Here is a 12,872-nt window from a genome sequence, read left to right as displayed (position 1 = left end):
TTCCATTTTCAAGTTGATTAAAATGCAAAGACTGATTGCTGGAGCTTGTTGTGTTTTTGCATTTGTGCAAGCTTAGGCTTAGCAAAATGAGGTGCAAGAATGTGCTGGAAGAAAAGATGAAATTTGAAAAATTAGCGTGACTTGAGCAGAGAGAATAGAAATGCGTACCTTTGCTTTACATTTGACCTGAGAAATTATCGGTGCCCTGGCAACAAGTCCCGGGTTTCAGCTGTAACCATTGTTGAGATATATTAATTGAACAGCTGTTTGCCAGCAGTCTTTTCACACAAGTATTATTAAAGCAATTTCTCACCTGAATCTCCTGCACATTAATTGGTTACCAGCTGGGAGTTGTCAAGGTAGCTGTTGGAGAAAAACTATGTATTTAAACACTTCAAAAGTGTATTTAACATGTCCAGATTTCTTCTACCTGGTCATTAAAATAATCTGTTTTAACAAACTTAGTTCTAATGCCAAGGCACATATTTCAAGCCAGTAAAAATATGCAAAATAACATTTAGTCTTTTAGTTTATGTATACCGTGTTCTGAGGGATAAAGCAATGTAGGGTCACCAGGACTTTTAAGATAGATATGGAAGAAGAGAGTGGAAATGATGGTAGTGAGTGGAATGGTTCATCCTTTAATTGGACAGATTGGATAAACCCTGTGAGAACTGGCAGGTCTATGAAGTTGAAGTGACCTCATAGCTTAACAATGACCTCTTATTGGTGCAATCTATAGGATTTACACCATACATTTACACAAACTGCAGACTTTTGTATATGGTGAGTCTCTTAAGTAATAAACACAACTGCAGAAAATGTAAGTGTTTGAGTAGTCTGGCAGCCACTTTATTCCTCTAGGTGAAACAGTGCTCAGTAATTACATTGCTTTATTGCAACAGTTATTCCGGAAATTCACAGAGTGTTTTTCTGACTGCACATATAAACGGAGTAGTCACTGGAGAAGGCTGAACTGGATCAGACACTGTGCTGAAACTCTACATCTCCCTCCTGTTGGGTTCTTGCTTTTCCTCAATTTCACAGCTCATTGAGTCGAGAGCTGTGGAATGTCCTCTTTTCTGCTCTTTGGCAGTATCACCGGGATCTCTAATGCTAATTAAGCAGCTCTTCCTCCTTGATTATCATTCTTTGTGGATGGAAAGTATGGGTAAAAATAAGGAACAGTGTTTACTGTTAGCGATGCGCAGCAAGGTGCTGTAATGTCCCGGCAGAGACAGAGGAATGTTATTATCAGTCTTCTACAGAGCTTTGATCTGGAAAGAATCGTGGGCTTTATGGGATTCTCTTTCCACTATAATCTCGTATTACTGCCATATAAGAGAGAGCTCCGACGGCCCCTTTTTATACGTCCTTTGGAAAATGGAACAGACCCGCACAAAACAATAACCTCACCCAGAGCCGACATCCTTTCAGTCTGAACAGAACTGTAAACTCAGTCAAGTCAAAACCAACCATTTAGTTGTAACATCGGCTGGTTCTCTTGCAAAATAATTAGAGCCTTTTTTTAATTATTATTACAGTAGTGAGAAAAATGGCAGCATGACTGGACTGGAATAAGAGATATTGAGATATTTAGATATTTCCGACAGTTCAGAGATTTAGGTTTAGAGAAGCAGTATCTGATGGGTTCAGATTGAAGTTAGAAAATAGAAAACAAATTAATTTGAATTTTTAGTTTTGTTATGCTTTTTGGATAGTGGGATTTGTGTGTATTTGTGTGGCCTGAGAATTGTATTTCAAAGTAAATAAATAAATAAAGTAAACATACTAAGTACTTTTTGATTTACTACTCATGACAATTTTTAAAACTCGAATAATGGTATTGTCAGCGTAGTTTATCAATATGATCACCATAAAGCTGTGTTAACCACCTACTAATGTGACTGCATTAAAGCTAAGTATATGCAGCTGAACAAATGGGCATTAAAATTACTGTTAGTTTATTTAAATGGAGCAAAGCCAGAGCTTTCAAGTCTGAAATAAGAAAACCACAATCATGATCCAAATAAATCACTGCTAACTTTTAATCAAATTAATGTTTTTTTGAGAAGAAAAAAGGAAATTGCCAAGCAGTAATTACAAACAGTAGGCTATTGAAGTATTGTCATCACAGAAGGAAGTACAATATAAAATGTAGTGTACTAGAAGTTCAAGATGTGCAATATGGAAAAAGAAAGATTCATGTTTTTCAGTTTGCATAGAAGCTTTCCATTAGCTCAACACTGGTTTCACTACAGAGCACATTTCCCAGTGCTTGTTTTTCACTGTTATTGTTTTTCAAGTAAATGAACGAGTGCTTACTCCATTGCATTTCCTGTCTACATTGGCATCTCCATAGTAACTACATGCTTGTAAAGAAAATAAATGAAAACAACAGAAAATGATCTTTGCCAGGTGTGAAACTGTGGTATGAATGCAGCTGAGGGAAGTAAAAATATCTATATTAGACTGGCTGCAAGTTTCTGTTAGTAGCCAAGATGCCAGGAGAGCATGCAAGAATACAATGTAAAGATCATTCACTGCTGCAGACTTGGAGCCTATCCCAACATATCAATTTGGCTTCAAATCCTCTCTTACAGGTCAGTATTTGTAGTAGTGTTGACCAGCTGTGCTCAAATCATATTTGAAATCAAGGACTTCCACTTATCCAGCTCCTGTGACCACAGTCGATTATATCTTCACACATCTCTTCACTGTGAATCTCTGGTATTTTCATCCTGTTGATACATTATTTGGTGTTTAAATGTTATCTAAATGTTTTTTGTTTCATTTTTGTGTTTAGTAGTTCAGTGGTCTTGATGGTATTTAAAATAGCAGCTGATTTCTTGGCATTGCAAAGATCAAGAGTACGCCATATAATCTTCACTGTATAAACACAGTAGAATACAAAGTTAAGGTGAATTATCCAGGCCTTTTCCCTGTAAGAAACAAGATCACAGTGACATGATGATCTAAAGTAATCAGGAAATTTCAGTGATTGGTTGTGGATACAGTTTAAGTAAAAGGTTTCTAATTAATTTTGTAATACTGCAACTGCATTTCCAGCTGAATGAGCTGAGTTAAGATAGGTGCCAGATGCCAGTCTGCAATTGCATTGATTTCTATATAGTTCTATGAATATATTCTGTGGACAGTATGGTTATATCTATATATAAGCACTACGTATACAAATCACCTATAGATAAAATGCTGCCTTATTTTTGAAATTAGTATGAAATCAAATAAACAGCATAATGTAAAGATGCATACAACTCTAATTTTAGAAATTGCCCTTGTTCTCCTTTAAGTAGCTCATAGTATCATGGATATGTTTCTTTTTAAATCAACTTGAGGTGTCTGTCAGCTGAGGTTCCAGGAGAATCCAACTTGAGTCAGCTGGAGTTGTCTGTCCAGAGGAAACGATGGATTATTCAGTGTTAATGTTCGTGACATCTCTCATATCCTCTGTGGATATCTCTCTGTGATAAATAGCACTTTCTAATACTCTCAGTATGTCACTTTCTGCCCCCACGATATTCAATAGAGCAGTTTAACTAATCACCAGCATCCCCAACAGTGAGCAGCACTAGCACCATGAGAAGAGCACATTTCTAGGGGGAAATGCGATTGCTCTGCCAACGCAGTCAAGGAAATTAAAAACAACCAGCACGGGTATAACGATTCACAAGTTGTTTTTTTTCATTTGTGTTTCTCAGATCCCCCCCCTTTCACTTGAATACATTTGAAAAACATAAAGATTTTAAAGTAAAACATGTCTTTTCTGTTTTTGACTAGAGTTGAAAGACATTCATTAAAATATGAAAGGGTGTACATTTTAACATTTAAAGTGAGACGTTTATTGTTTGAGAGTACTGGCTTGTTTTACCTAAGACTCTCAATTGGAAATGTAGTGGCAGAAACTAATCTTTGAGTTCATTAAGGCAAGTTAATAATTGATCTAGTGTCCATCACCACAAGATTTTATTGTTTCAGGGACAGAGATGGAAGATTTCCAGGTCTGTGTTGCATAGACTAAACATATTTCACCGTGTTGATATCTTAGACAATCCCACTTCAATGACCACTTTATCTCATTAGAAAAATAATGATGTAATTGCCTGATGTTAGGATAGATACAAATGTATTTATCTTTGGCTTGCCCATGTAGTGATGTGTTGCCAGAGCTTTATCAAGAGCCTGTCTTTACTGATTTATAATGTTTATCTCTGTAGGCAGCAGATGTATTTGTGTTTCTTGAGACTGTAAGAAATTATATAATTTACACTAAACCGGTAATTGACTTTGTGATGAAGATTTTGTCCTTTGATGTTTAGATTTACTTGTCTTGCACAGTGGCAATCAAAATCAAGAGAAGCTGATGCCAGCTATTTAATATAGATTTTTCTTAATTTTAAACCAATTCAACTTAGAATAATGGTGGATCTAATTGGTTAATATTTGCTGTACCTTTTATGCCAATTTCTCTCAACCATTTCAGTTATTTACAGACACCAGTCTAGAGGGACTAGGGGCTGTATTAACATCCACTAACTGTGTCTTCCTGCATTGGAAGGATGAGAACAAATTTACATTCATATATGTTTTTAAATCCATCATTATTTATATACATTGTAGTAAAATAAGCTTCAGCCGATGGTAAATATCATTAATAGTTTGTAACTGTGATGCTGATTAAATTTCCATTTGTATCTTACAGTTCCTGCAAGCCCATGCTGTTTATTGTTGTATCAGTGCAAAGGCTGGAAACAGACATCTTTTAAAGAAGTCACACTTATTAGCCTATGGTGTTTTATTGTTGCACAGAGTTGTACTCTTGTGTATATGGAAATGCTCCACACACTACAGCTGGCTCTTCATGTGTTCTTACTTGCTTGAAGCCACTATCCAATTACAGTGCCTCCTTCCTGATTTCAGCCAATGGGAAATTAAGAGGAAATGAGAAAACGATTCTCCTGCTGGTGCTAAAATTTCCACTGCCAAAATGTTTTGTCATTGCCACTATCACTGGAAAAAAGTGAATCTAGAGGTGTGGAATTGGAGATCATGTATTTTTCATTGAGACAAAAAAGTAATTTCATTAAAATCCCAGTAAGTGCCTGTCTCAGTTTTTATAATTTTTGTGTATTTGTTGCGGGGGTGTAAAGATAAGGTTGGTGTTCTGGGCATTTGTCGGTGATGAGGGTGTAACTGTAGATCGGGGAACTGTGGACTCTGGGAAAGTACTCTAATTTTCACAACAGCTGTGAGGTTCACACCATCAGAAATGTAATTGAGGAGCAGCTAATTCCTGATTAATTTAGGGGAGGAATGCACACATCTGTCTTCGTATCCAACAGCTCTCCGGGCCCTAAACAAGTCCTCTGTGAGCAGCCTAGAGTGAGCTCAGTGGGATCTCTGTCAGCTGCAAGATTTATGTCATCTCCTTCCATCCTGAGAACCACTCCATCGGCTTCAGACATCTGGAGTCAATTGCCAAGATGTTATAGAGTGTGTGTCAGGGACCATCAGCCATGACATGGCTGGTGAAGGACCAGGTGTCCTCGCCCTCAGTAAGTCTACCTAAGACGGACTGCCATGAGGAGTACAAATAATTTTGATGTGAAGTTTTGGCATTTATATATCAGCTTAACCCATAAGCCTAAACAATTATCATTCTTGGTAGTAATCATAGTAAAGTTTTGCCCAAAGTGTACGTTAAACTCTTTATATTTCTGTTCCTAATAATAATTTCTGATTGCTGAAAAATATAAAAAGTCACTGTGTTCATTCTCGGTAGATTTAAGTTATAGTAAAGCAATCTATTTGTAAACAGTCTGTATGCATGAGAACTAATAAACAGTTACAACACTGCAATAATTCTTGAGTCTCAAAGCGATTTCCCAGGAGTTCAGACTGATCAGACTATTAAGTTAAGGGTGTTATCTCAAAATGTAGGGACAGAATTCAAAGTTTTAAACTCACGATATTGGCATATTTTACTCATAATACCTTGCTTATTTTCCCCCAGTTCTATTTGCAGATTTTGTGTTTGTTCTTATTCATATTGTTTGCTTGTTATTAATCATTCTGTACTGTGAAGTAGTGTCAACAGATGTTTGTAAATATATATATATATATATATATATATATATATATATATATACACACCTCATTTGGGGATCTGTTTAGGGAACATAATTATACAGCTAAAAACAAAACATTAGTATTATTGCCAAGTATGCATTAAATACTCTTAGCACATCTGTATGAGATGAGACTGTGAAGACACTGTGTATTCTTTCTGTATAGTATCTACAGACGTTGCCGAAAGTATTGGTACCCTTCCACTTTTAATAAAAAACTCACAATTTTCTCTGATCTAACTAGAAAATGAAGTATTTGGTATCCACCATTCTGTATTTCACATTCAATAGAACAGAAACTTTGCTTTTGATTTATGACATAACATATTAACTTTAAATAGTAAAACAAATTAAAATGGCACAGATAAAAATATTGGGACCCTTAACCTAATATTTTGTTGCACAGCCTTTAGAGACAACAGCTGCAGTCAATTGTGGTCTGTAGCTCTGAATGAGATTTCTACACTTCTCAACTGGTAGTTTGTCCCACTCTTCTTGAGCAAACCACTCCAGTTTTCTCAGGTTTGATGGGTGCCTTTTCCCAACTGCGAGTTACAGCTCTTTCCACAGATTTTCAATGGGATTTAGATCAGGACTCATAGAAGACCACTGTTGGTCCAATGTTTTCTTCTCATCCATTCTTGGGTGCTTTTTGAGTTATGTTTCGGGTCATTATCCAGCTGGAGGACCCATGACCTGCGACATGGCTTTCTGACACTGGGCTGTACGTTTTACTCCAAAATGCCTTGATAGTGTTTTGATTTCATCATGCCCTGCACAGATTCAAGACACCCAGTGCCAGAGGTGGCAAAGCAACCCCAAAACATCACAGAGCCTCCTCCGTGTTTCACAGTAGGGATGGTATTCCTTTCTTTGAAAGCTTCATTTTTTTCCCCTGTAAACATGGAGTTGTTGTGATTTACCAAAAAGCTCTACTTTTGTTTTGTCTGTCCAAAGGACATTCTCCCAGAAGGACTGTGGCTTGTCCACATGCATTTTGGCAAACTCCAGTTGGACTTTTTTGTGTTTCTCTCTTAAAGAGAGGTCTTCTACCATGGAGCCCATTTTCTTTCAGACAGCGACGGATGGTGCGACTTGAAACTGTTGCACCTTGAGCTTGAACGTTGGATCTGTTTTGAGGTTTTCCTTGGTTCTTTCTCCATCATTCAAACAATCCTGCTCTTCATTCTTGGGTCAATTTACCTCTTGTGGCCACGTTCAGGGATGTTGGCTACAGTCCCATGGGCCTTAAACGTCTTAATAATATTGGCAACAGTGCTCACAGGAACATCAAGCTCTTTAGAGATGGTCTTGTAGGACCATCCATGGCTATTACCTTCTTTCTAACCTCCTCAGACAACTCTCTGGTTTTACTTCTCTTTTCCATGTTCAGTGTGATACACACAGTGACGCAAAAAAACAGAGTGAGTATTTTTCTCCATTTAAACTGGCTGAATGAGTGATGATGAGATTGAAGACACCTGTGATACTAATTAAAAGAGATTTGGTCTGCTTGAGGTATCAAAGACATGCATGTATGGATAACAGAAGATCTTTTAATTTCAACACTTTTCAGGGCGAATGGTACCAATACTTTTGGCCATGTCTGTATAATAGGGGTTAGAATGCATTCTGTTTTCTTTCTTTATGAAGTGTCTCTATTTCAGTTTGAGAAGATGTTACAAGATGTTTGCTTGCAAGTCCAGTGCATGCCCTTTAAAACATGACTCATTTTCAATTGCACTGAGATGGTGCTAACCACAAGGTAGTCCTCTTTAAAAGCAAATGAGATTGATTGATTACATTGAATGCAGGTAGAGGTTTCTGAGATTAAATTGCCGGAAACCTAGTCATCATTTTAATAACGGTTCTGTCATTCTGAGAACTTGTGAAGTGATCTACACTGTAGATTCTCCTGTACCTTGACCCTCTCTTGATATTTACGATCCCAGTGGTTTTCTTGTGCACTAGACGAACACTTTTATTGGTTTCCTTGTAATTTCCTTAACCATTACAAAAACAATTAAACCGGTTAATTCCTGAAAAAAAAAGAAAAGTAAAAAACTGTGATCTTTAGAAAACGTTAGTTTTTTTTTTTTTTTTTTAACTACATGCTTGATTGATTGTACATGTCTGCAGCAGGATGGACTACCATCACTTGTAAAAATACTGTTATGAAACCTTCCTTCCCCGTGGAGATGTTTGAACTCTTTGGCTCTCATCTCCATGCTGTAGACTGTAGTTGTTGCCTGAAGAACATTGCAATAGAGGAAATCACATCATGGATCTGTTTACCCAATACTGATGCACAAACATATTTAAAGGCACACAGCCAAAATAAACACGGACGGTAAAGTGTATCCAGTTGGCATTGCGTTTCTGATGGTTAACATTATGGGAAAAGCAGGTGATACAGTGCATTTACCAAGCCATCTGTTTTGCTCTACAGGCTGCTCTAAGTGCCTTGAAACAGCTGTCAGAACAAGGACTGGATCCTGTGGAAGGAGCAATCAAGTTAGAAAACGGATCACGTGAGAAGTAGGTACTCTCAACGTATTTTAAATACAGAGCAGAAAGGGCATTTTTTTTTAAAAGGAATTGAGTTAGAATTTGTTTGTTTGTTTGTTTATGTGTTTGTGCAGTGCAGTAATTCCAAATGCAAAGGTCTCCGTATCTGTTTTCACAAGGTATTTTGCAATGAAACACAGACTTTGAACTTAGCGTGTTTATCAGTGACACTGTAAGGGTTAAGAATTGTAATCAGAATGGACATATTTCATTCTTTTTAAGTCGTGCCAGTCTCAGGGTATTCAGAATGAGCAATGCAAAGTCATTGAATCTCCCATTGCGTTCAAGCCTTAGGCACAAAACCTGTGGAATACCAACATGAATCACAAATAGGAAAGTTGGTTTCCTTATCAGCACCGGGTTTTCCACCTGTGTGCTCAAGCACAGACATTTTCCTCTCTCTTAATTAAGGCAACTCAGGGGGGTGAAGATATCTCCTCTTTTTGCTTATCTCTAGTTTAGTAGGGATTTCTACTGTCAGTATGTTTGTACTTGTTCCTGGATTATGTAATTTGACATTAATTAAGATCAATTTCATTCTGCATTTAAGTGTATAAATGATGTAAAATACATAATTAGCCATGCATCAGGTGCATGTCAAGTGTAGCTTTTTGTCATGTTTTTTTTTTATATTTATATATTTTTTTATATCTTAATGAGGTAATAAAATAGGTAACACAAATATCTGAAATGTATGTGAATTACATATCAAAGCACAAACTACTACATAGTAGACACTAAACGGTAAAGTTATGACTAGCAGAACTTCTCTACAGGGAGATAGTATAGACAAATGTTTGTACTTCTGTGCTTTGTAAGAATCTATTTTTCTCTCCCTTGAATGGATTGAGATCAATAAAAACATGTAAATTCACCAATTTTCCATTGCCTGCAACTGAATTATACAAATTGTAACTAATCGAAAAACTCATGCCAGTGTACAAATACTAGTGCTAGAGTACTGTTAACAGAGTTGTCTACAGTTTAGTGTCTGCAAATATGATGTGTTATTATAAGAAATTCAAACTTATTTTTGTACTTGTTTTGAGTGATGAAGTGTTACAGGTAATGATACTATTCATACTTCTTAAACAGTCATTTTGTCCTTGTTTAGGCTTGGTCAGCTTTAACCCACTCATATGAAGTTTTCTCTATTGTATGAGCAATAGAGACTACAATCACACAATTTATAGCAGGTGTGACTCAGAAACACCTATAAACCTGAAATTGACATTTAAGGATTTTTTTCTATTTTTCTTTTGGTAATCCCACCTTTACCTAATCTTGGCTACATTTAAAATGATACATCAGAAGCATCTGTAGATGTGTGTATGGAAGTTGCTCATAAGGTGTTCAAATGTCTACACAAGAACACGTGAGGTGTGTTTAAGCCGCTTAACCGTGTACATAACGGCCTTTAATGACTGTGTCTCCGTCACCATTATTGCTGCTTTGCTCACAAGAGATCTGTGAGTACATCCTCCAGTGGAAACCTAAATGTTCATCATTTACATAGGGGATCCCATTTAAATGTTTGCATGATTTAGTGCTTTGCATGAGTTCTATCAGTCGTAATCAAATGCTACTGTAGGAGAGATTAATTTATCCCGCGGTATGCCAGCATTTCAACCTTTTGACTATCTCTTCCTTGAAGAGAAAGGCACAGAGGGATGATGTATGAGAATGGAAATCATGGGCAGACAAAAGGAAGTAGCTGAAATGATTCAAGAATATTTTCATAGTAGGTGTGCCTGGAAAAGGTTACAGAAATGTTTTCTTATATGGATTTCATCCTCAGTCTAATGAAGAGTTTAGTGGAACAAAGAAAGGAAAAACTGCATGACGTGGGTTTATGATTGATCCCACTTGTAAACATTACAGGGGAAAAACCCATTACATTTTTTATGAAATACGGTGCTTTTAATCAATATTTTTTGGTTTAAAAAATAAAAAACAAGGGGTGTTTGGGGGGGTATCCCCACATGATCTCATCCCTGTGTTATCTCAATGTAAATATTGTTTCATTTTAAAAAGTCACCTTTGGTGATGACCTTTGATCCCAAGGTGGCATTTGCGTATAAACATGTCTTTTTAGATGTGCTGGCCTGGAACTTAGCACTGTTCTCCATATATTCATCTTTCAGACAAGCGAAACATCTGGCTGAGAAGGCAGACAATAAACAGACTAACTCAGGCACCACCACTCAGGACTGCAAGGATTCAAACGCTGTCGTCTAGGAGCCCCCCCAGCGCCCACGGCTGCCACTGCATCCTTATAAACCTGTCAACACGCAATAGGGTGGATGTGTAGGACAAAATGAATGACTAAAAACCATTATTTGAGTCTATGTGAAGACAACACTATCCTAACACATTAAATTTAGTCAAAACAATACAATGGGACAAAAATCATTAATTAATTCATGCATGATACTCTTAAATGAAGGGAAATTGATCAGACTATATAGAATTTCCCCTTTTTTATGAATGAATAGACATTTTAAAGTTAGTTGCCCAGTGGCATGGAATAAATAAGTCTTGCCACTGAAGGAAATCACAAATCAATTAAAGGAAAACAAGAAAATAGCGTAGCTTAATTTCAGCTTTTTTTTTCCTTTTTTTTTACTGAAAAAATTGCTTGAGTATTTAAAAGTTAACCAATGACAGTGCTGTGAGAGTTGTAGTTGTTGTCTTCATATATAGTCACCCAGCTTATATTTTATGCTGACATTAAGCATTCATCATTCTATATGGATATGTATGACTTGCAAATACAAATACCATATGCAAAAATGTTGACAAGACAAAATAAAAAAAAATACATGAACTGATGTTAGAAATAATCAGTAGAGGTGATATCTCCAGGAGCAGCAGTTCTGAGATTTGAGTTTCATGAAGCTGTACTCACTGATGAGATGCCCCACCTCAGCTTAACATATTCTCCCCTTCTCCTCCCTGTTGTGTGAAACACATCTACACCCATTTTGTGTGTTGTATTGACCCACCGTTTGCATCAACTGAGTGTTTTTAATGACTGCATTCTGACCTGGAAGAGACCTGTAGACCTAGCAGCAGAAACCACATAGAGGAACAACAGCCTTCATTCATCTGGAGAGTGAGAAGAAAGAAGAGTGTGCAGTTTCACTGAAAACCTGGTAAAGGATATCTGCTGACTGGGTGAACTATGTAAAACTAACAGTCTGTTACACTGAATGGCCAAATGCAGTAAAACCACGTCAGTTCATGTGTAACTCTGGTGTTGTGTTTTTTTTTCATGTGAGAAGGAAGGGATGTAAAATATTCTTCCTCCAAGACTGGATGTAATATGTGTATTAACAGGTAGGCTATACATTTCACTATTTTTTTTAATTCATATTTTTAAATATTTTATTCATAGAAAATATGTAAAGCAGAAATCACTGACACCTAGTACTCCATATGGATGACATTGAATTACGTTAAAATTTAAGAACGTCTAGTTGGTTGTTCAACAGGATATGTAAAATATAGCATATCCAAATGTCCAGAAGTGTTTATCAAACATGTTCAAGTGGTGATCATTTTTACTTGTGCCAGATCTGTTTTTAAAAGCTGGTTTTGGTCTTTGGTTTTCACAACACTATCTACTCTACAACTATCAGTGTTTAATGTGACCAGCAGTTCATTTTATTCCTCAACAAATGTGAGAGACGGGGTGTACAGGACAATGTACATGAAGAATTTGCTGGTTCCAGATCAGGGGTCATGCTTGTCTCTTGTAAGTGTTCAATTTATACACTGTAGATGACACACACCACTATGAAGACCCATTAAATACTGTCTGTCTTCTTGTTAGGATGTGATCTCATATATTGAGCCTTCTTCTTCTGTATATATGTGTGGGTTGCCACTTTGAGGGTGCGAATCGGGCACATCATTTAAGTTATACTAAACTGCACCAGATTCCTTCACAAATACTTGGACAGCAGGTAGGAAGAGTGAAATTGACATCGAACACACCCCTTCCTGACCTTAATGTGAGAATGCTGTGGAAAGATAGACCCTTTGCAAAGACTAAGATGATGACGGACGTAAATTTGCCCACTTGGTGAGTCAACACTAAGGAGGGCTGTCTTGTGTCAGCACGAAGAAGATAACTGTGTGGATGCAGACACTTGT

General features: G+C 36.9%; 1 protein-coding gene across 3 annotated transcripts in view; it reads left to right on the top strand.

The window, feature by feature from the left end:
• The window catches only part of stau2 (staufen double-stranded RNA binding protein 2), a 100,267-nt gene extending 88,302 nt beyond the window's left edge, over positions 1-11,965 (top strand). For all 3 annotated transcript variants that reach the window (XM_066721091.1, XM_066721086.1, XM_066721081.1), the window contains 2 exons: positions 8,596-8,684; positions 10,859-11,965. In XM_066721091.1, coding sequence (XP_066577188.1) covers positions 8,596-8,684; positions 10,859-10,952 — 183 coding nt within the window. In that variant the 3' untranslated portion in view covers positions 10,953-11,965. The remainder of the gene's footprint in view (positions 1-8,595; positions 8,685-10,858) is intronic.
• The last annotated feature ends 907 nt before the right edge of the window (positions 11,966-12,872 follow it).

Source organism: Amia ocellicauda, chromosome 2 (genome assembly GCF_036373705.1).
Source record: "Amia ocellicauda isolate fAmiCal2 chromosome 2, fAmiCal2.hap1, whole genome shotgun sequence".
In the NCBI taxonomy this organism is placed as follows: Eukaryota; Metazoa; Chordata; class Actinopteri; order Amiiformes; family Amiidae; genus Amia; species Amia ocellicauda.
Note: the sequence above shows the minus strand (reverse complement) of the source record. Positions and strands in the feature narration are given on the sequence as shown.